We start from the raw sequence: 22,844 nt of genomic DNA, 5'->3' as shown, positions 1-22,844 counted from the left end.
GATAGTGATTTTGGTAGGGCTCCATTCCTCTTTAACAAGCATATACAGCTGTTAAAACTCCACTAATTGTGGGCTTACTGCTCTACTGTTTTCTACAATGCCCTGGGGCACAATTTGCTCCACAAATGTATCCAACCAATTTCTGCCTCCTTTGAAGTCTGAATCCGATTTTTGTTGACCCAAGGAGGGCTCCTCTCAACTGTCTTAATACCCTCTTCTCTCCTGCAATCTAGCAGGCATATAGTGTAGCCTGTAATTTGAATCTCCTCCCAGGTGCCTTCCACCAGGGCCTCCACTGTTTGAGAACAACCTCAGGTTGAACTTCTCCATACTCTGTTGCAAAGGAAGTTGTTTTTTTTTACAGAAGAGACTGTCTGTTTTATGGACTGCTTTGCTTCCCAGGCAAAATCTCTAAGTCAGAGCTCTAGGAACTGTGGGTGGGGACAAAGGCAAGTTTTTGAGTGACGCCCCTACTCCAGGCACTGGAAAGTAGATGGAGTGGGGTAAGCAGTCTGATATCCTCTGTTTGCTTCTCCTAGTGTAGACCACTGCCTTATGAGCCAGCAGAAGGGTCCTGGAGGTCTAGTATTCTCAGCATGCAGCACCCAAGATAGGGATTCCACTCAATGAGTAGGTGTTAGGCAGAAGGAATCTCTCACTTCTCTACTACACTCATCCATTACTTAGCCTTGGCAACAGGAGTTCCCTAGGACCCTATGTGGTCCCTAGGAAAGTGATGTCCTGCCCCACCAGGAAGAAAGCCCTCTGCCTGGGAGTTGGGGGTAGTCCTGTGTTCGTGGCTGCAGCAGCCTGGAGTGCACTCTCCACCTCACTGAGCTGGGTGGGGAGATGAAGGGAGCAGTCTTGTTTCAGATACCACATATTCTTATCTTTTTACAGAATCTTTACAAATTTTCACAAAGAGCTGCATCTTCATTTGCTATTTGCCCTTAGGACCATTTCCAGAAGGCTTTAAATGATGATTGGTTTTAAAAATAATTTTCACCAATTTCACTGGAAGTAGATTAGTGAAGCTCCTTTACTGTCATGTCAGAAGTTCATCAGTCCTCTTATTTTTACTCATAAAAATTCACATTCTTGTTTAATAATTTAGCCTTACCTTCTTGCCATTTTCTTTGCTCACCATTCCTCCTTGCATTTGAAATCTTTCCATCCTTGTTTTCTTTCTTGGAGTAAACCCTCAGAAGTTCCTTCAACAAGGACATGTTGGTAGTAAGCTCAGTTATTATTTAAAATGTATTTGTCCTTTTTTTAAAGATAATTCTGTTACATAAATTCTAAATTGACAGCTTCTCTTAATACATATTATTCCACTTGTCTTCTGATTTCCACTATTGTTAAGTAGTTGTCAGACTAACTGCTGATCCTTTGAAGGTAATATCTTATTTCTCCTATGTTTAAGATCCTTATTTATGGTGGTTTGCTTCATAATTGTCTCACTCTGACTTCCTCCTTTTGTAGGTCCTAGAGTTTTGTCTCCCTTCTAAAACTTAGCTCAGTGGTCTAGATGTTGACCAGACTCTCCAAATCTCAGGATGTATGACTTTAACCAAATTTAGAAAATCCTCAGCAACAATACCCTCAAATGTCATGCTTACCCATTCTTTATAATCTCCTTCTGGTACTCTATTAGCTGCATGTTGACCTTTTCAGTATGTCTTCCATGTCCTTTAACTTCTTTTATATATTCCATCTCTTGTCTTTCTGTACTCCAATCTGTAAAATTCCATCTTGGTCTTCTGATTCATTAATCTTCTCTTTAGCTATTTCTAACCTGTTGTTTTTCATTTCTAGATGTTTTATTCTGTTCTTTTTCAAATCTGATTTACCATTTATCTTCCTATGTGCCCTTGTTTATCAACACCACCCACATCATTTTTTTTGTAGAAATTGGCAGACTTTAATATTCAAGAAAAATGAAGTCCATCATACACATTAAAAATATAGGAAATTTCATGCAGATATGACACTTTCAATTCCACCTTTGTGGTAACTTTTAGAATAAGAGTTACATATAAATATAGTACATTTTACAGTTCCCAAACTTCATAACTGTATACTGTGATTTATACAGCTTCTCTTTATATTTCACATACCCCACATTGCTCACTTGATTAACATAGCCTAACCTGCACTGCTTCAGCTAGCTTATGGAAATAAAAATTATAAGGGAAGCACAATGACACTTCTCCCCACCATCACTCTATGAAAATGAATGAAAACATTTGTGTAGAGAGCTAACTTAAAGGAAAAAAATTGATTTAAGGCTTAAACACTTTAGTAGCTAGGACTAAACATAAGAAATACAAAATTAAATAAATTCTCCATTGACACTTCAGTTGACTGATACCACATTTTCAAGTTTAGAAATTATTAACTGCAAAAACTATAAGAAAAAAGATGAAGCAAATTTGCTTACAACATTTAAAAAATAATATTCTTGATATGAGGGAAAAATGAAATAACTGATTTCAGAAGTAACCAAAATATTAAAAATTTAATTTAAAATATAAGTAACATTATTAAGGAATACATTCTTATAGAAAAAAAGATTTATGCAATGAAGTCAACTTGTTGGTGTCAAACTACTTTTGCCTCTATAGAAAAAGAAAGATTTGATACTAGTTGTAAAAAACACCGAATACTAGTTAGTGAATAAAACATTTCTGAATTACTCAAAAAGAGCATGCATTCTTTTTCTTTCAATGAATTTTTCTAATATGTAGGCTCCTCTAAGTTCTCTATTTCTCCTAAAAAACAAAATAATTTTTTTTTGGTTTTTTTTTTCCTTGCAATTAATTTCAAGTTAATGATGTAGGTAATGAGAATTCCCACCAAATGAATATCTGCCAAGTATTAAGGGACATAAAAAAAAAAGAGAAATAGTTTAAAAAAAACAAACAAGCAGGTATAGACGTCCATAATTTGTCAAGTCAAATTAACTCCAGGGAATTGTTCATTGCATAATGGGAGAAAAGGTCACAAAATCTCCCTTACTCTACTGCAGAAGGTCCTACTGGTAAGATGCCAAATCATGCAGTGACTCTCCCTACCTAAGTGACAATAAAGATCTAAAGATTTATAAGTTTTTCTATTAAAAAATGACATCCTACCAGCACCTTATTGTGATTAAGTCCATCTAATCCGAATTCCCAAAGAGATCATTTAATGCAATCACAATCATCTGTGAAAATATTCAACATGAGTACTTCCTTTTCTCCAAGAAAAGGGTGAAACATTAGTTATCTCTACTTTCCAAGCTACTAGAAACAGAATAATAAAAATTAAAAAAAATACAAAGGAAAACTCCCTCCAATAAAGATCTGCTAAAGGTAGAAATTTAAAGCAGCACATACTATTTAAGATGCAGCTACCAGGGAACAAAATTGGTGTTAATTAATCTGAAATTACATTAATGGCTGCTACTTCCATGAAGACACAGATCATGGGCAGTAATTTACCCCTGAATTTCATATTCAACATTTCCCCACCTTAATACCATTATGACAGTTTCTAGTAGTATATAATAGTTTTAATGAAAAAAGTGCTTGCTTTTGTAATCCAGATTACACATCACACTAGCAAACTCTGTATTCATTTATAGTTTGAAATACATTTCAAGTGGGCAAATTTTATTCTTATTTTCCCAGTTTACTAGCACTACCTTGAGCATTACCTTTAATAAAGACTTTTGTGCCTCACTTAGGATACTGAGATCTCAAAACATTTCAAAATGATCCAATGATGAGAATGTTTTAAAAAAAGTTAAAAAAAAAAAAACTTTTCGGTTAAGTGTTGCCAAAAAAGACATTATTTTCTCAGATTACCTGAATGCATTTTACTAGCCTGTGATGCTATTAAATTAAGTATTTCATAAAAATGAAATGATGCTTCTCCTTTGAGCTGAGCTAGAAAAAAGAAAATCAAATAATTTGAATGATAAAAGAATAGGCAAACATTTTATGTATAGACTGTTCATGTCTAAAATGAACAAGTCCCAATTCCAGATGCTGATTGTGACAGAGGTTCCTTACTCCTAAAACAGCACATGTGCAATGGGTGGAAAATAAAAAGGGAGATTATTATGGACCTCAATATCATTAGTCATTAATATGGCAGACGTGCAGCAGGACAGTTTCAATGAAGACACTGGAGAAAGTTTTTTTTTCCTACTGAAAGATACAATCTGCACTTTAAGGAAAAAGTATACTTGAAGATATTTCCTCCATTTTCACTTGTGTAGTACAAATATGCACGGCATATATTTCTGAAAAAGCAATAAACACCTATTAAGCAAATACACTACTTCTAAATTTTGTTAGGAATAAGAAGGCATCACTGATTTGAGGTTGTATCCTGTCATGACTGATAGTGAATTTTGAGTTGATCGTTTCAGCATTTGCTCTTAGTAAATTTTTTTTCTGGTGACATCACTTGAGACAATTATTGTGGTTTATGGACCACAAACAAGATACATTCATAGCAGTATTTCATCATGGAGAGATCATTCACAGCATATGTTGACAGGACAGATTCTTTTTCCACCTCCACCTGGAAACCATACTGTAGAACAACATTTTTTACATCTTCATAGCCTCAGTTCTATGGAAAGTTCATTTGCCAAATTTTCAAAATGGTACAGAAGAGAACCTAGATTTATCCAAATTCCACCTGGCTTGAGTATTTTCCATATTGTATCAATATAATCAATTACATTATGAGCTGTTGTCTATGAAGAAACAGGTAGCAACACAGTCCCAGATGTTGCATTCTGAATGTATCTCCTGAAAATCTCCAGCCATCGTAGAAAAGTTAGAACCAGGAGGAAGACTGTGCGGATCAACATCAGGGAGAAAGACTGGTCAAATCTGATCAGCTGATCTCCGATTATTGCTAAACTGATGGATCCAGAGATAAAGCTTATATCTATGAATTTCAGAACATCTGTTGAGTACAAAGTTGGAAGAAAAGTGCATGAAAAACTCCATTTCCTTGACATAACATAGCACAGCTATTTCCCAGGCCAGTCTTCCTAGTCCAGCACCAGGTACCAGAATGTTTACTTTAGAAAGATCTCGTTTCTCTTTTGGAAAAAAAATTTTTCTTCTTTCATGATTGGCTGGTAGCAGGCATCCCTTTCTGCTTTCCCAGTTTCACTCCAGTCTCTCACAAACTGTTTCAATGTGGATTTTAACTTATCCATGTCAAACGTAGATGCTGGCATAATCTTTCCATTCCCATCTTCTCCATATTCTTTATTTCCAAACATATGTATGCTATTTTACACTACAATCAGCAGTATTCCTTGATTATGATCAGTGCATTTCCGGATCTTATCCAAATGAAGAAACAGAGGAAGTAGCGTCTGTTCTTTAGGTGGAAGTTGATCGAAATTGTCTGTTCGGTTCACTCGTTCATGCATGCTGGTGCAGTAGTAGCGGAAGGCATTATAATCTTCCAGAAGCGCTCGCGGTGGAGCCGCTCCTCCTCCTCGATGGTGCGCGCGGTCAAACGTCCGGCGCATAACTGCACTTCCACCACCTCAGTCCCACCGCTGCCGCCGCCGTCGCCTCCGCCTCCCCCGCAGTCCTCTTGCAGCTGAGAGGAGCGCGGTAGTGGGCGCTGCCGTGGAAGCATCGCCGCCGCGGCCCTCGGCCTGGCTGGCTTGCGTGTAGCCGCGACAGAAAGCGTGGTGGCGGCTGCTTGGCCTTCCTATAGACGGTTCCCGCCGCGGACGTGCCCCGTTCGCGGCGCGCTCCATCCCCGCGGGGATCCGGCAGGTCTTCCAGGCTCACCCACATCATTTTTAAGCCTCTTGTTCCTTGCTGTTTTATGATAGTCTCTTCCATTTCTTTACACATCTGTATCTCATTGAATCTAAGCCATTAAGTATTGAAAGTATATTGCCAATATTGGAATGCCATCCCAATTTTGAAGATACAAATTTTTTTTTGAAAAATGTGTCTGAATACATCCGCTATCTGTAGAGTTTGCTGGTCGGATTCTGCTGTTTCTCTGGATTTGCTAATACTTGCTTTTCACATTTTTTACTTTAAATGAGTCCGAGAGTACTGGAACATTATTCTTAGAAGTCTTCGATATTAGGTTTAAAGTACTTTCCTTAAGAGTGTTAATGTGTTTCTAAGTGACTCAAATCACTTCTAACCTGAGATCACTTTTAATTCTGTTTTACTTTCTGATGATGTGGTAGTATGAATCTAGCTCCAAATATGTTTTAAATATCAGCTTGTGGATACAAATTCTCAGGGGAGGTTTTTCTTTCCTCCACCCAGTTTTCTGTCTCTTCTCTGAGGTAACGTATTCCGGGTCATTCTTTCACTGAGTATGTCATCTTTTGAGGACCCAGCTCTTTAAGTATCTCACTCAGACATCACACTTTTGTTGTCCTAGGCCCTTAAAAAGAGCTTAGCCCATTCCAAAACCTTTATCCCACAATGACTGGCAGAGTCCTTAGAACAATTTTCCTCTTTAGCACTATTTTTTCTCTGGATCTGTACTTTTCATTTCACCCTGCACAAAATATTTTTAATTTTGAAAATTTTCAAGTCTAAAAAGAAGTTGAAAACAATACAATAAACACCCATCTTTCAGTAAGCCTTACCCATTGTTAACTGTGCCACATTTGCACTCACATATCTATTTTATACCCACTTTTTAGCCTAGCATCTGAAAAGTAGACCATGAACTTCACCCCGAGGTATCTTGGCATGCACCTCCTAAAGGAGATTCTCCTCATAAAAAAAAAAAAAGAATTATCAATCACACTTAAGAAAATTAACCATTATTCCATAATATAATGTAACAGAGCTCATGTACAAATTTTCCCATATGCCAAAAAATGCCTTGGTTTATTTAATTCAAGATCAAATCAAAGTACATGCATTGCATTTGGTTATATCTAGCCCAGCCTCCCATGTGTTTTGTAAGACATTTACTTTTCTCAAGCATCCTGACCAAAGGTCTTGTAAATGTCCCGCATTCCAGTTTTGTCGCTTTATTCCACATTAGATTGACACAAATTTTTTTGGCAAAAATTCTACTTAGGTAACATATAAATATTTGGGGGTGGAGGTGGGGATGGTTGAGTATCCTTTCTTCCTTGCTAGGTCAGCTAAGCATTTATAGATGACTTTAAAAAAATATATCTTTTCCAGCATTTCAATAGTTTCATATCAAGAGAATTCCTTAGGATATGTAGTCTGCCGTACTGTCAAAAATAGATGTCCCTGTGCATTTACTTTCTAGACCACCAATAGTAACTAACATCTTTACAAATGAATAGTGATATATTTACCACTACCTGAGGCCCCAGAAGGGGGAGAGCTTGATCTTCCATGAGGGTCTTATCCTACCAATTCATTTTTGTATTTATTACTCCCTAAAAATCTAGAGCCTTAATATGCCTATTAGCTGGCATCTACAAGAAGGATGAATGATGAGTTAAAAGGGTCCAGTACAGAGGTCTGTTCTTATGTCAAAAAAAAAAGGGAGACACTACCTTTTCTAACCTGTCCCCCTTCCATGGCAATAGAAGGGAAAGGAAATAAAAGGAAACTAAATGTGTATTGAGAACTTACTGTATGTCACCCTGTGCTCTAAATAATCTCATTTTATTTCAATATTAATTAAATGAGCTGGAAATGACTATTCTCATTTCACAAATAAAAGTGAAATGCAGAAAGATCAAACAGGTAACAAAGATAGGGTTCAAAAGTCTCCCAAATGCCAAAACCCATGCTTTTCCCACTGTACAACACGGATTTTGAAAGATAATTAGGAAGTTCCCTTCTGATGTTTTACTTGATTATTCATGGCTATAAGTTCTGTACAACCTAAAGATAAAGTCAAACTTCCTGAAAAAAGTCTATACTTAAATGATTTCTTTGACATCTCTCAATCATCTTACCCACCGTACTCTTGCTGTTGTTTCCACTGGGAGAGCTCTTACTGAGGTCATCTATGGCTTCTAAATTGTTAACTCAATGGCTATTTTATCTTTACTTCATCTCTTGCCAATACTGATACCTCTCAACACCTTCCTGAAACACCTTTCCCTTGTCTTCCATTACCACTCGCCTGACTTTTCTCCTACCTCTGCGGCTAATCCTTACTCTCCCTTTTGGAGCCTTCTTTTTGTAGTTCTTAAGTGTTGCTTCCTCTGCTGTCATACATAATTTACTCAAGTGTATAAATTTCCTAGAAAATCCCATCCTCATAATCCCCGTTATGCTAGAGGCATCCACAACAGTTACTTACTGAATGCTTACATGTGCTCAGTACATTCAGTGTTGAATAAAACAGACATGATTCCCATCAGATGGATCTTAGTCTTTTTCCCAGCCCAGGGTTCTCTCATGCACACCAGAACCATGGTCATCCAGGCGTTAATTTTCATCAGTACCTCAAATTCAATATGCCCCAAACTGAACTCACTTCCTTCCACCCCCAACCTATTCCTTTCTCTTCCTTTTTCCTAATTCAATAGGTACCATATAAAATCTTCTTTAGGTAACACCATTCATTCCCATGGCTTCAATTACCCATCAAGTTTATTTTCTAAATCTCTCTAAAACTTGACTGCTATTCTCCATCTCTACTCCCAAATATCGAGTTTATGGCTTACCTGGATTACTCATAGTCTACACCTGCCTCTCTACCTCTAATCTTCTCCCCAACCCATTCTTTACAGTTAAAATAACCTTTTCTAAAAGTTGATCTGATTATGTCACCTCCCCAACTCTGCTTAAAATGCTTCAAGGGATCCTTTGTTACCCACAGTTTAAGTCCTAAACCCTTTAACATGACTTGTGAGTCTCTGCTTGAAGATGACCATGCTGAGTTTTCCAGCTTAGTATTTTATCCTCCAATTTCCATTCTGTTCCAGTCATATTGAACTATTCAGTTCCTAGAATACATAAATGTTTTCTTTCACTTCCAGGCTTCTGCATATTCTATTGACTTCTCACTCTCTCTTTGCCTGGTTCAGTATCCTCAACTTTTATGAATTAAACAGATAGCTTCCCTAACAAAGTTTAGATTAGATCCTTTTCTATGGGTTCTTACTATATTCCATGCTAATCCCTATCACAGCACTCATCACCCTCTAATAGAGTATAAACACTGTGAGGATAAGGACTATCTTTATTTATTCTCAACTCACAGAGGAGAAAAAAAGGAAATTCATTTGAAAACTTTTTCAATTTTCTAATTTAATAGAAATAACCAAAACAATGTGATTTTCAAACAAGGCTTTAAACTAATCTAATACAACTTCTACAACACATTCCAGAGCATTGTAACAAGAAATATTTACAAGCAGCTAATGTTTTAAATAACCATGAAAAGAAAAAAGTTGCTTTTATTACATACCAGCAAAAACACAGGAACGAAACAATTAGAAACTGCAACCGTGTTTAAAAAAATTAAATATGATTATTTAGAGAATACGAAACCACAGAAACAGCACTTTTCTTTAAGAATCATACTGAAGGGTAGTTAACTATGTGCAAAAATAATAATAGTAGTAGCAATAATCATAATGAGGGGGAGGAGGCCGGGTGAAATACTGAAAGCAAGGAACAAGAAAGGCTGTGAATTTAACCCTTTCGTGTGTAGGTAGGTCTACATAGAAAATTAACAGGCTTTCAAATTGCACAAATCGTTTGTTTATAGGCTTATATACACGTTTCACTGTGTTTTTAAACATAGGAAATGCCTACATTTTTCAGACCAGGAGCAGACATGCATTTCGTTCTTAGGATTGAAATTTAGGCCATACCTGAAAGGGAATTTTGGAGTGGCACTTAAAAAATCATTTCAGTGCTTTCCCACATACAAATTTGGTGAATTTAAAAGACTATTTTCAATTTTAATACTAGAAAAGGGCTAAACTTAATTTTGTACATTTTGTAGTTAGATATAATAAATTTATCCAAATTAATTCTTGAAGATAATTTTGAATCTCAGATACAATAAAAAAATATGTAAAGGACCACATAGGCAAACACAAGGAACTAAGATGGACAAAATGCTATACATGCATTTTGACCATGTAAAAGAAACCATTATATCCAAGAGTATATGTTGAAATCTGAAATGTCTATGTAAACTGTGGCATATACATTTTTTTCTTAAAAAAGTACCTTCATTTTTTTTACTCAAACACCAACTTTTAAAAAAATATGCAACTTTCCCCAATTTTTAAAATAAAATGCCACAATATATTGTCATTAGCTCCAGCATACATTTAACTTTCTTAATTTTTAAAAGATAGACTGGGTGATATATGCATACAAACTTTCCTATAAAATCACCGTCCAGGAGAAGATTATGACATGCTATTAGGCAACAGACTTAAAGCAGTGTTATTGCTTTATCAAGGAGGTAACTGAGAAAGAAATGAAAGGAAAACATCCAAGTCCAGTACATGATCAAACTGATGCATCTTGAAAACCTTGTTGCTGTTAGCTTATCTTCATCAATACAGATGATTTGAATTAAGAATTCATAAGTATGAATTAAGAACTTGATTGTTCTGAGGGAGTTGGGATGAGTGGATTTTTATAAACTACTCACTGATCCAATGTTGAATATGCATTCAAATAAGCAGTACTAACTTTAAGAAATGAAATTCTTATACTTCATGTGTTGTGATGTGAATGGAGACAAGGGATTTAAAGGCCAAGGGGGAGTGGGCCACACCATCTACCCCTTCTGGATAGTAAGAGACCCTTCAATAAACATATGGTAGGCCACAATCCAAGGGCATAGTCAGAAGACCTGAATCTATTGGCTTATTAACATTAATCACTAATAATTACATGGCAGGATACCTGCTGAGGTAATTGATAAATCTACATTTCGCACACTATAAACATTTTATTTCTATTTAAAAGCATTATTTCTTTGGATTAACAAAAAAAAAGAAAAAAAGAAAAATCAAGATTTGTTATAACAAAAATTGAGACTTTACTGACTTTAAAAATTACTTAAATTTCCCTTACATAAGAAATAGAAGTCAGAAAGAACTTTGTTAATTCCAGAAAGTACTCAGCAGTGGATCTAACACTTTATCCTTTCTCTGTAGTAATGATTTGGTATTTTTACACAGAGTGAAACCTAAAACCTAGCCATACTTTGGAATTTTCACATGCCTCACATTCCAAAGCAATTCTGTCACTCAGTGAGCAATACGAGGCAAGTGCTGTAAGACACAAATTTAGGCCAGGAGAACATTTTGTTCTTAAGTTTCCTAATGGGAGAAGAAAAGGGAATGTGGCAAAATTTTTGCAAACTTTTAAGAAAACATTACAGGAACTTTTCTCCAAGCCTAAAATACTCCATTTTTAACTAAGAATAGAAATGTGGGAGAATATCAAAACAAACTGCCTTAAGGTATTGATTCAATTTTAGTCTTTGTAAAGCATAAATTAATAGGAAAACATAAAATATCTGGTTATCAATTGAAGATTTTATACCTTTTACCACAGTCCATATAGAGCTGAAGTAGTCAGCTTAGAAACAAAGTGATCAGTGTGCAAGAAAAAGGCTGTAAGGAAATCTAAAGTGAACACCTTAATGGTGGTTTATCAACAGCTATCAATTTAATAGTAGTTCCTCAGCAGTATGAAATATCTTCTGTTAACAGAAATGGAGCCTGTTAAATGTTGACAATAAAGTGGCTTTTAAAGAACCAATCTTAAAACAAACAAAAAACAAAGCAAAAACTTGATCTAACATGGAAATGTTTTTAAGAGAATACATTATCTTTAAGGCCCCAACTATTGAGAAATAAATATTTATTTAAAATTCGTTCACCCCCCCCCAGATGGCAGACTCTATTAACGAGTTATCTAAAAACTGTGAAAACAACTCAAGTGAAGAGCAAGTATAAAATACTAGGACTCAAAGGCTTGACTAAAAAGGAGTTATACTCATGACTTTTGAAGGCCTTCCAAAAATGTGCCTTCCATATATGTCTACTTTTAAACTGAAATCACAGATGTTGTAGGAAAGAGGGATAAAGGGCACAGAAAAAAGCATTTTAAAATTATTTACCCCCTCTTACAAGAAAACACCTCTTAGGAATTTGAAATTTGAGTAAAATGATAAAACAGTTTGGTATATTATTTGAAGTTTAATTCATAACAAACTGAAAGAGGAACTGAAGTAGGCCTGAAATAAAATAAATCAACAATAATCATAAACACCATTTAAATATACCATCAGAAGGCCTGAATCATATTCCTGTTCGCCCCCACCCCTTGTTAAAAAAAGAAAACAACCCAAAGGAATCTGTAGAATGATTTCTGTAGAGCACTTTATTTCATTCAATACGCACTAAAAAATATTTACCTCTTAGACAGTTATGTCAAATAATTTTCTTTTCTGAGTAGTCTGAATTGCTTAAGTGGAATTTTTAAAAAGGCAAATGATTTGCCACAAATCTGCTGACATCTGAAAAATATCTAATGGCTCTTCTATTTTGGTCACTTTATATTCTAATGTGTCCATACAAAAGCAGGACTATAATTTTAATCCAACAAAAGAGAAGCCTGTACATAGTCTAGAACACACATCTTGGATCTGAGCATCACAAATGAAGAGAAGAAAAATGTAACAGAGCCAAGTTGATTTATATGCCTCAGGTGCTGAAATCAGGGTAGTAGAGGTGGGTTTACTCCAGTAACCATTCAAGTGGGGATTGGCTCATTTTCAGGATTTACTTTCAGGTCTTCTAAGTCCTTTAAGCCCCCAAGTCCATGCAAATGTCCCACTTGGTGGACAGATGAGTAATCTAACCCCACCGGGTTTATTTCAATATTTTGATATTCCAATAATAAGATGCTTTGGAAGATTTTTTTTTTTGAGAAGTCTGTTCTCTATTAAAATAAGATAGAACCTCAAAATATGAATGTGAACATCAGAAATAGACAGCATATATTACAAATCCTTTCTTGATAGGAACATCAGTAAGAATACACATTAGCTTAAAAAACAGGCTCAGCAAATGTTGCTGATCTGCCAGAAGTTTTAGTTCACTATTTACAAATAAGACAAAGTGAAATACAGAAAATTTTACACATTTGGTAGTTGACAGATTACTGTTTGCCAATAGTGGTCTATCAGAAAACTGATATGAAGGAAGACTGGATAAGAGCCAGTTGTCATGTTCTTAATCAAATATAAATGTACAGAAAACTAGATTAATTTTGAAATAAACATTCTGCTTTTCAAGGGAATAATCTTATTTGGAAGTGCAATTATGTGAAGCATTTTCTGCAAATGACTATTATAAAAGTACATGATCCACTACTGAAAAGTTACCGTATTTATTTCCTCTTCACTTGACAACCTCTTCAGTAGACTGTTAAAATTGACTAAATGATGATTAATGGTCTGGGTTTTTAGACCCTAAGTATGAGTAGAAAATAAAACTACTATTGAGTTATTTAAACCAATACAAAAACTTAGGCCCAATAGCATCAAAATGAGAAGGAAAAAAAAAAATTACAGCATATTTCAATGCACGTCTAAACTGACACTGAAGTGGAATCTGAGCTACTTTTATTTTAACTAGAAAACCTATTATGCATGTGAGTGGAGGGAAAGGCATAAAACTTGTTTTAATAAGTGTGTGTGCTTTAGTCTGAAGAGACAATTTATCAAGCGACATGACCCTCGTGTATTGACTTGTACACTCAGTTTCCTGCACTGATCAATACCACATGATCATTAACATTTGCCCATCTCTGGTAACAACGAGAGAACCATCCTCTTCCACCCTCTTTAGTAACAAGAATCTTCAAATCATTTCACTTTTTCTTTCAGGTTACTTTTAAAATTGCAAATAGAGTTCTCTCCCCCTTTTTTGACAAGAATGTGTTTTCTGTCCATTATTTCAATCTAACACTGTGTAAAAGGTATCAGCTTCTTTAAGGAGGTCGCCACTGTAGGCAGGATATTCCAGCAACACTTAAATAAAAGTTTTTTGTTTTCTTTCTTTCTGTAAGAACTGATTTAAGTCCATGTCATTTTACTTTATATGTACTGGTCTCTCATCTGACTTTAGGCGTTTTCTGCGGGGTTGTATAAAGTCTTCATCAGAGTCCTCAGTTACCTCACCATCATCCTCTTCCTGCTCAAACTCTGGCAAAGGTGCGAAGGTCCTGTCTGAGTAGATCTCTGTGAGTTTATCTTCAAAGTACAATGCAACTGCTTTCCCTGCCTGAGCTACTTCTGAATCAGCCTGCAAGCAAAAATAGGAATATTCACCTGTTGGTAATGCATATTCCTTCACCAAGTTTGCATGGTCTGAAAAGCTTACCTTCAAATTAATCTCTTGTGTTTCTGCATAAACTTGAACAACTTTCATCATCTAAAAAGGATACCAGAGTCAAAAAAAAAAAAGGGAAATTATAATCCTTTCTAAAGTTATGAGACTGCAAAGGATTGGCGACAAAAGTCGGCCATACTAGGGAGAACTACTATGACCAGATTAACTATGACCAGATTGCTATGACCAGATTAAATGCTTTCTAAAATTCTAAAGAACATGAAACCATTTTCTTTACAAAGCTGTTACTAAAGCTACTGAGAAACCTTAAAAATTGCCTTAAATGCTGAAATAGTGAGGTCAATCTGTAAAGGAATTGGTCTGAGTTCTTCAATCTACTTAAGAGAAAAATATTTGTGAAACAAATGATATAAGAAATTTTCCAAATACTGTAAAACACCCAACAAAACACAATCATAATTCTATCTGTATGTCAATATTAATCATAAATTATTTAACTCTTACTAAAGCAAGTAAAATGGGGCTGCTTCTTAGCAAATGACAGCTATAGTTCATGAAAGCAAATGCGTATGAAAATAATCTAACTCCATTAAAAAATAAGACAAAAAATTTAGGAATGTCCTTTCAAATTTAAATTCAGATTAGTGAGCTTATACTATATTCTCTATTGCTGTCCTTTGAAGTTTGCTACAAAGGTGGTTAGTTTTTTTTCTGGGCACACACTAAGTGAGTCAATGTGGATTTTATTTCATTAATAGTCATCTGGCACCCAAATTCCATCAGCAATAAAGAGAGTTTGGGTATTAAATTATTTTTTAAATATTTTGTGGCTTCTCATCCAAATTTATTTTCTTCTATAATAAAGTCTGAGTAGTTTGGTATCTAAAATAAATAAATCATTTTTCTTAATAATAAGAGCCTTGACTTTATCCCAAAGATAATAAAAATAATTTTCCTGAAAGAGGTATCTACCATATATCTTCTCAAGGTATGGAATAGCTCACCCTTATCCACAAAAAAAAATACACAACCAAAGTTAATGAAAGTCACATTGCTGAGCTCAGAAAACTCAACATTATACACTTTGGGCTATAAGCCATGATAAGCCACCAGACATTAGTTTGTGAATTTAAGGTTCTACATTTATATGATCAATAGTAATAAAATCCAAGGACATGGGTACAGATATAACCAGAGCCTTTCCTAAATGTACCCAAAATGCAGTCTTTTTATAATCATTTCCCACAAAATATAACTAACTATAAACTTTCCATACTTATCCCAACCCTCAACTTGTTCATGAAAGGCTATTCAATGATATTTTAATGTATTATATTTGAGTACATACTCCAAGTTATACATGGCAAAAGTTCCTTCTTTGGAGCTGTGGACACAATCAAATTTTACTTTGACAGGACTGAAGCAAAAAAAGAAAGCTTCAAAATCAAATTAGAAAAATCCTTTGGTAGAACAAAACTAAAAAAAAACAAAAAAACAAGCAAACAAACAAAAACTAACAATCCAAGACTCTATAGCTTAGAAGCTAACATACTTCATTAAACCTTTCACAGTTCTTGAAGATCAAACGGACATCAGCCACAAAGTCATCTGGGATTTGGTAGTGTTGGGAATGTTTTTTCTGAAGCTTCTTTTTCACGGTGGATAAATCCATTGGTTTCTTTATAATTTTATAGTAGTTTGGTATCTAAAATAAATAAATAAACAAGGATAATAATTCTCAAAAAATGCCAAATTATTTAATTTGAAAATGCACAGCATATTAATTTTAGAAAAAAAATTGTATTATTATTGAGGAAGTTGCGTGCAAATTTTGGGTATAGTGAATGTACTTTAAATCTGCCTCTATCATATATGAAAATCAGATCTGACTCAGAGTATCTTTATGTGCAAATCTTCATTGCTAAAGGAAGTCCCCAAAGTCCTATCTTTAACGATAAGTAGGTTTGGGAAAAAAATAATCAGCTATCACTAGCCTTACAGCCATATTTGGCTCACCAGAATTTATAATCATCACTGAGGAGTTGAAGAAGATGATAGGAAGAAAAAGAAGAGGAGGAGGAGGAAGAGAAGGAAGGAGAAGGGAGAAGGAAGTAGGAAGCAGGAAGAAGAAAAAGAAGGAGGGAGCCAAAAATTACAAAATATATGAATGTTATGATATAGAGGATAAATTTGTATCATAGAGAACCATGGACCTTGCAACAGAGAGAGAAAGATTGTCATAACAACACAAGTAAAATTTTTATTAACAATTTACTGATCATGCTGGGGAGTTCTGGCCCCTCCCTTGGCAAAAAGCTTCTATCCTTGGGACACAATTTAACAGAGAAGCAATTTAAATAGTGCGTGAAAAGAAAACATTTGAAAATCATGTTCTACTGTCAATTCCCTGAACTTGAATATCAGACAGAACTTTCTATAATCAGATGATTGTTGTCTGTGCAAAACATCACTGTGTCTAAACCATTTGTGTTTTAAAATTCTTTTCTCAGCCTACCCAGTAAACACATTTACTACAATGTAATATTCTATAACAGCTCTGGTATTCAATAATACCCTACTCAACAACTGATGGGCTAGTAAATAAAATGTGTGTAGCATATTCTCATCTCACTTATGAGGTACCGAGAACCTCTAGTCATACTTTTATTGTAGGATTTTAGAGCCTTTATTCCTTACAAAAGTCTCCTTACAAAAAAATAAAAAGCACTGCCATGCAAAATTTCTCGTCTTTTCTCAATCTTTACTATGCATATAAGAGGGCTTATGAAGGCAGAGCTAGTGTGAAAGATTCAATTTTACACTTTTATTCAAATTCATACTTACATAAAGACTGTTTTCTCCACAAGGTATACAGCCTATAGTCACAGAATTGGCACCTGAGAAATAATTTAGTCCAATACGGCCACTTTACAGTTAAAAATAAAAAAGGTAGAAAATTATGTAATTTCTCCAAAGTTATAAAGTTGGTAAAAAGCAGAACTAAAGAGCAGAAGTCAAGTCTTCTGACTCCTAGTTCAATATTCTTTCTGTGATACCTGTTTGCCCTACAGCCATCTTAAAGGTAAAAGAGGACATGGAAATTAACTTATTAAGTTAGCAACAAAATCCTTAAAAACAAATTTTAACAAATGAATCTCACTTCCATCCAGTCCTAATAAAATTTCTGATTAATCATAAGTGCTTGTTATATTATCAGTTACTATGCTAAACACTTTACACAGGTTTTCTTATATAATTCTCAGAGAAATCTAATGAGATAAATAGTATTAGAAAAGAAAACTAAGTCTCAGAGTGGTTGAGGTGCTTAATCAAGAAGTCTGAGTTTTAAGACAAGTAGACTGAGGCCAGAGCCCATACTCTTAAATATTACACCAGGAAAGTACTAGGGTAGACAACTCACCGAAGCAGGAACTGGCTCCTGAAATTCAATACTTAATTCATGGCAATAGAGATAAAGCAGAAGACGTTCACATTTCTGGCCCAAAGAAAAGGAAAACAAGTGAAATAATTTTTCCCTGTAATAAGATATTCTTGAGAATTTATATCACTTATCAAGTATTAACATAATGAAGTGAACATATACCTGCTATACACTGGTTATAGCTAAATACATGTACTCAAAGAAAACCACCTTGCTTCCCATTTACTTGACACTACCTTCTGTCCTACTTCAAGTAAGACAAGTTTAAGTGAACTTACCAAAGATAGACTGCTTTTATTCTAACCTGAAAAATAATTTACCTACTATTAACTCTTGATTAGTTATACAAATGGAAAGGAGTCTTACGAGCAACACAGAGCACTTTGTGCAAAAGCACCTGGCAATCTATAAATTATCACTGTTGCTCATAATGAATTGCCTGAGGCAGGCAGGACAAATGTTATTACTCCCTGCCTTCAAATGATTCTACTCAAGTTCAAAATTAAATAAAAACTCTCCATGTCTTCTCAATTCAATTCTAGAATTTTTATACAATCAGAACTAAACTGAAATGCATTTCACATTTATAGTGTTCCATTTGCTTAATTTCTTAATCCTAAGCGTATCCTAAGCACGTATCTTCACTTAATAGATAATGGAGAAAAGCTATTGCAAATGTATACACCAGATTAGAGCCAAGCATAACTCTGATGACCACAGAACTAAGTGAAAGATATTTTGTGTCTGAAGGTCAGACTACTACTTTCTCATGAAAAACCATTTTAATTTAAATCTCTACAGAATTTTTCATTTACCTAATTTCAGAAAAATGCCTCCAGAATAAATAATGGCCAAATTTTTATAACTAATCAATACAAATACACACAGATACACAAACACATTCATGTAAATTCTAAGCTTAAAATTCTGGTTGCAGTCTAGCTTGGGCATTCATTCATTCAACAATTATTTCCTGAGGATATTCTATGCACTCTAAAGAGTTGTGAACAAGACAGACAGTCTCGCCTATGAGAGTATAAAGTCCTTGAAGTCTAACAAGTAAACTTTTATTTTAGATAGGTGGCTAAGAAAAGCCTCTCTGAGGAGATAACATTTCAGCACAAATCTGAGTGAATTAAGAGAATTCTGGATTATGTTTTAAAATACGATGGGAAGCTACTGGAGAATTTTAAGCAATGTAGTGATAGACTCGTTTACACATTTTAAAAAAGAGCACTCTCTAAAGTCCAGATGATAAATTATGATAACTGCCTAGAATGATAATGTTGGGGAAGTAAGAATCACTGGTATGATAGTCATTCTTGATTCTTTTCTAATAGGTTTCTGGGTTGTACAACAGGGATGAATGGTGGTGCAATTTATGATGGGGAAGACTGGGGGAGAAGTATGTTTTTATTTGTTTTCTTTTGTTGTTTGGTTTTACTTTTTGATGGAGGAGGAAGATCAGAAGTCAAGATTTTGGTTGGGATATAAGTTTGAGGAAGCTGGATACAAGAGTCTGTAGCTCAAGGCTAAGAGATAGATCTCAACAGACATCGGCACACCATACCATCAGATGGTGAGATTAAACAATGAAAATGTATCAGGTTACACATACATTACACTAAAAAAAATATGATATATAGGCAGAGACCTACAATATTCATAAAAAAATAATGATTGATACTTACCCTTTGGTCCACTGGGCTTAAACCCTGTGCAGTTTTCCCCTTCTTACTATGCTGCAAATTATCACAGTCATATTCAACTTCTGGTTTCCCAATATCTCTGCAAAATGTGCATATCCAGTCCCCACTAAAATGGGAATAGGTAATTAGTCTACATAATTATATAATGAAGCCTGCACCAGAGAAGCTAGTGCCCTAGAAGGGAGTCTCTAGTTTGTTTTCTTTAGTTTCCAGGTTTGGGAAGAGAGAGGATATTCTATTTTTGTCAAATTTCACAAGGTGAAGTTGCATGATAAAAATTTCCTAGAACTTCCCCTGATCATCCTTCAAATGCTTACCTCCTGGAAAGCATTACAAAAATGGCATCTCTCATTAAAAAGGGGTCTCTTCCTAGCACAAAGTTGATGCTCAGTACTTGTGGCATAACACCAATTCTCGCAGACCCCAAAATTAATATCACATGCACCCAATATTCACAAATAAGAGTACAGAATTTGGAGTTCCTCAGGTAGTACTCTTGTACTCTTTTGAAATGCATTAAACGCGGCAAAAGTAAAACAATTAGTTTTTCATGAGCAGTCAAAACCCTAAAATACACACATATACACACAACTGTGAGCACCCTTCTACCTAACACTCCAAAGTCTCTATAATTTGTTTACGTAAGGATTCCTATCCCAATATAAACTTTAAAATGATTAATTCATCTTCTATCCATCCATCCATCCATCCTAGGCACAGTACTACCTAATCTCCATCTGTGTTGACAGTTTGCAAGTTCTTCCAAAGCATTCTGCCTTTAAGAGAAAACACTAGTGGCAAAATCCTGACATTCCAGCAGATGTCACTACCCAAAGAAAAGAAAAATATGAAAAGTCTTCATTTCAAGACTAAAATTTCACTACTTTTCTAAAAGAGTAAAGAAAAAGAAGGCCACCATTTTATCCCTGATGAATGCCTATACCTCCTAAGTAGGAACTGAAATACTTCAGAAAAACATTCTTTCATTGTTTATATAACCACCAATTTTCTAACCCAAGAGATTGACTCTTTTTAAAAGGACAGCATTATTCAATTAAAATCCCTGCTTCTCAGGAATCTGTGGAAATGTGAATTTTTTAATCAATGGGCAGAAAGAGCTGGATTTTCTCCCAAGAACATTTTTTTATATGAAAGTAAACACTGGTTTACTTTCATTTAAAAAAAAATGGAGGGTGGGGGAGTGGGGTGGCAGTGAGGAGGGTGGGGTTAAGAAAGAAATATGACTACACTATTTTATGGTCTCTGAGATCAACCGGATATGAGAGATTAACATGAGTGTAAATTGTAAAATGTTAACTGGAAGGGAACTAGAGGTCTTCCAATCCATTTTAGATACAGAAACTGATCCCTGAAAAGTCAGTTCACTGAAGAATACAGGTTTCCTAACCCAGCCCAGTACACTTGCTCTACTTTATTAGCTGGCATCACTAGCTCATCCTGGGTGTTCACCAACGAATGTTTTAATGCCTGAAACCATCTTTAGCTATCACTGGGTCAGTCTGAGATAATGCTCATATCTTCCCCCAATTTCTTTTCACTTATCTAAAATTGAAAAAAGAAACTAACAATTCTAAGAGTTTGAAGGTGTTTGTATGAACTATTTTTTCTTTAAAATGTCTTTCGAGAGCTTTCAAACTTTAAAAAAGTAAATTGCGGGTAGACCCAATAGAGCTGCATCAAACTGAATGGTATTCACAAATCAAATCATTACTGTAGACTCTATTAAGATTGATGGCAATATATGTTTCAAAAATTCAGTTTCAGGAATAAATAAACTAACTTTTTGCAACATCCCAAACCGTTTCACCTCATAGAGTTTTATCTAGTTTGTTTACACCGAGAATAAACTGAAGGCCAGGAAATAAAGTCTATTATCACTAACACACCACTTAGATCTTGAACTTTCATTATTCAGCTGTTACGTTTCTCTGAAATAGGCTCCCTGTTTCCTTGGTTAAGAAGGCCATCTGCCCTGAACAACTTTTTGCTATTTTTTTGAGCTTATAAAATTAAACCAAAAAAGTCAACTATTTCACTGTACCTTGGAAAGCTAAGAAGTGTTGGAACATGACAAGTTAGATGAAAGACCTTTGGACATTTTTCACAGCACAAGAGATCCCCTCCATTTTGGCAGACAGCACACCAGTCTTCATTTGGATCATCATCTTTGCTGCTGCCATCTCCTCCAATCCTTGCTGACCTGTGCATGAGGCTTCGAACTGGGGACTTTCCATTAACAAGGGTGCTGAGCCCTGTCTGTTTACAGCTTTCACTCATATCCGTAGGTTCAGTTTTCACATGATTTTCCAGGCTTGTTAATGCATCCAACTCACTCTCTAGATGCAGGTTGGTTGAGAGAGGTGGTGTCAAGCTACTCTCAGGACTGCTCAACTAAAAGAGAACAACAAATCCTTGAAAAGTCATTTAATCCTTACTGTATGCAATGTGTACATTGTGCGTGTGCATTTAAAAGCTATGTCAAAACATATAATTTAAAAATTATTTTGTAAATTACATTAGTGACATAAAGGAGTGAAAATAACCCCAAAATTATTCTGGCATGTTAATACATGATTTTAGATGCCCAGTTCTCTCAGATAATATTAATTAAACTCTTAAGCACACTGATTGGGCGGTAAGCATAGGGTTATACTTTTCCTACAGAGAGTTAACTCTGGTCCACTATTTTTCACACCAGAATCTACTGCACAGCTTTTGAGAAGCCTTCTGAAATATTCTTCGGCCCACCTATCATTCTATTAATGTAGGAAGATTGTGAATATGTAAAAGAAATCCTTCACCACCCTTTTCCACCCAGTTTTTATGGAGGTACTCTGCAAACCAAGTTCTGGATGAAGAGGTGACACTGCTCCAAACCCAAATTTAAATTTATTGTCTCCAGCTCTCTAAATATATACTGAGTTGAATATACTTAATATACTGAGTTGAAATTCCTATATGCCAACCATGTAGAAAGTGAGGAATAAGCCTGGGCAGAAAGGGAAAAACAAGACTGAAATTTTCAAGCAAATAGGGGCTTAGGCCTTCCATCATTCTAAATTATAAAAATAATAAAATGTTCCAGCTGAGGAACTCTAGAATAGTTAATAATGCATAAACCTAAAAGCAATCTTCTCACCACAAAACTTTGATCATTAAACAACTTCAACTAAGCAATCTTGATACTGAGCTCACAGGTTCAGGACAATAGCCAAGGATCTTCTTTGGCCTGAAATTCAATGTGATTATTAGGATGATTAATGAACACAGAACAAAATAGAACCCAGTTTAGCATCATGGCCAAAATACTTTACAAACTCAAAGACAATTTCAA

General features: G+C 35.1%; 1 protein-coding gene and 1 pseudogene across 2 annotated transcripts in view; both read right to left on the bottom strand.

The window, feature by feature from the left end:
* Positions 1 to 3,980: 3,980 nt before the first annotated feature.
* On the bottom strand, positions 3,981 to 5,658 carry LOC119518140 (annotated as a pseudogene).
* Positions 5,659 to 12,344: 6,686 nt separating this feature from the next.
* LOC119526841 (E3 ubiquitin-protein ligase TRIM33-like) overlaps positions 12,345 to 22,844 on the bottom strand; it is a 42,141-nt gene continuing 31,641 nt past the window's right edge. Inside the window, exons 5-10 of one of the 2 annotated variants that reach the window (XM_037826313.1) lie at positions 21,552 to 21,901; positions 19,472 to 19,595; positions 17,760 to 17,834; positions 15,891 to 16,043; positions 14,369 to 14,432; positions 14,152 to 14,290 (exon numbers count right to left, since the gene is read on the bottom strand). In XM_037826313.1, coding sequence (XP_037682241.1) covers positions 14,376 to 14,432; positions 15,891 to 16,043; positions 17,760 to 17,834; positions 19,472 to 19,595; positions 21,552 to 21,901 — 759 coding nt within the window. In that variant the 3' untranslated portion in view covers positions 14,152 to 14,290; positions 14,369 to 14,375. Of the gene's footprint in view, positions 14,291 to 14,368; positions 14,433 to 15,890; positions 16,044 to 17,759; positions 17,835 to 19,471; positions 19,596 to 21,551; positions 21,902 to 22,844 lie in introns of both variants that reach the window. The other variant, XM_037826312.1, reaches the window with a different exon arrangement.

Source organism: Choloepus didactylus, chromosome 2 (genome assembly GCF_015220235.1).
Source record: "Choloepus didactylus isolate mChoDid1 chromosome 2, mChoDid1.pri, whole genome shotgun sequence".
NCBI lineage: Eukaryota > Metazoa > Chordata > Mammalia > Pilosa > Megalonychidae > Choloepus > Choloepus didactylus.
This window is presented reverse-complemented; position numbering and strand designations above follow the sequence as displayed.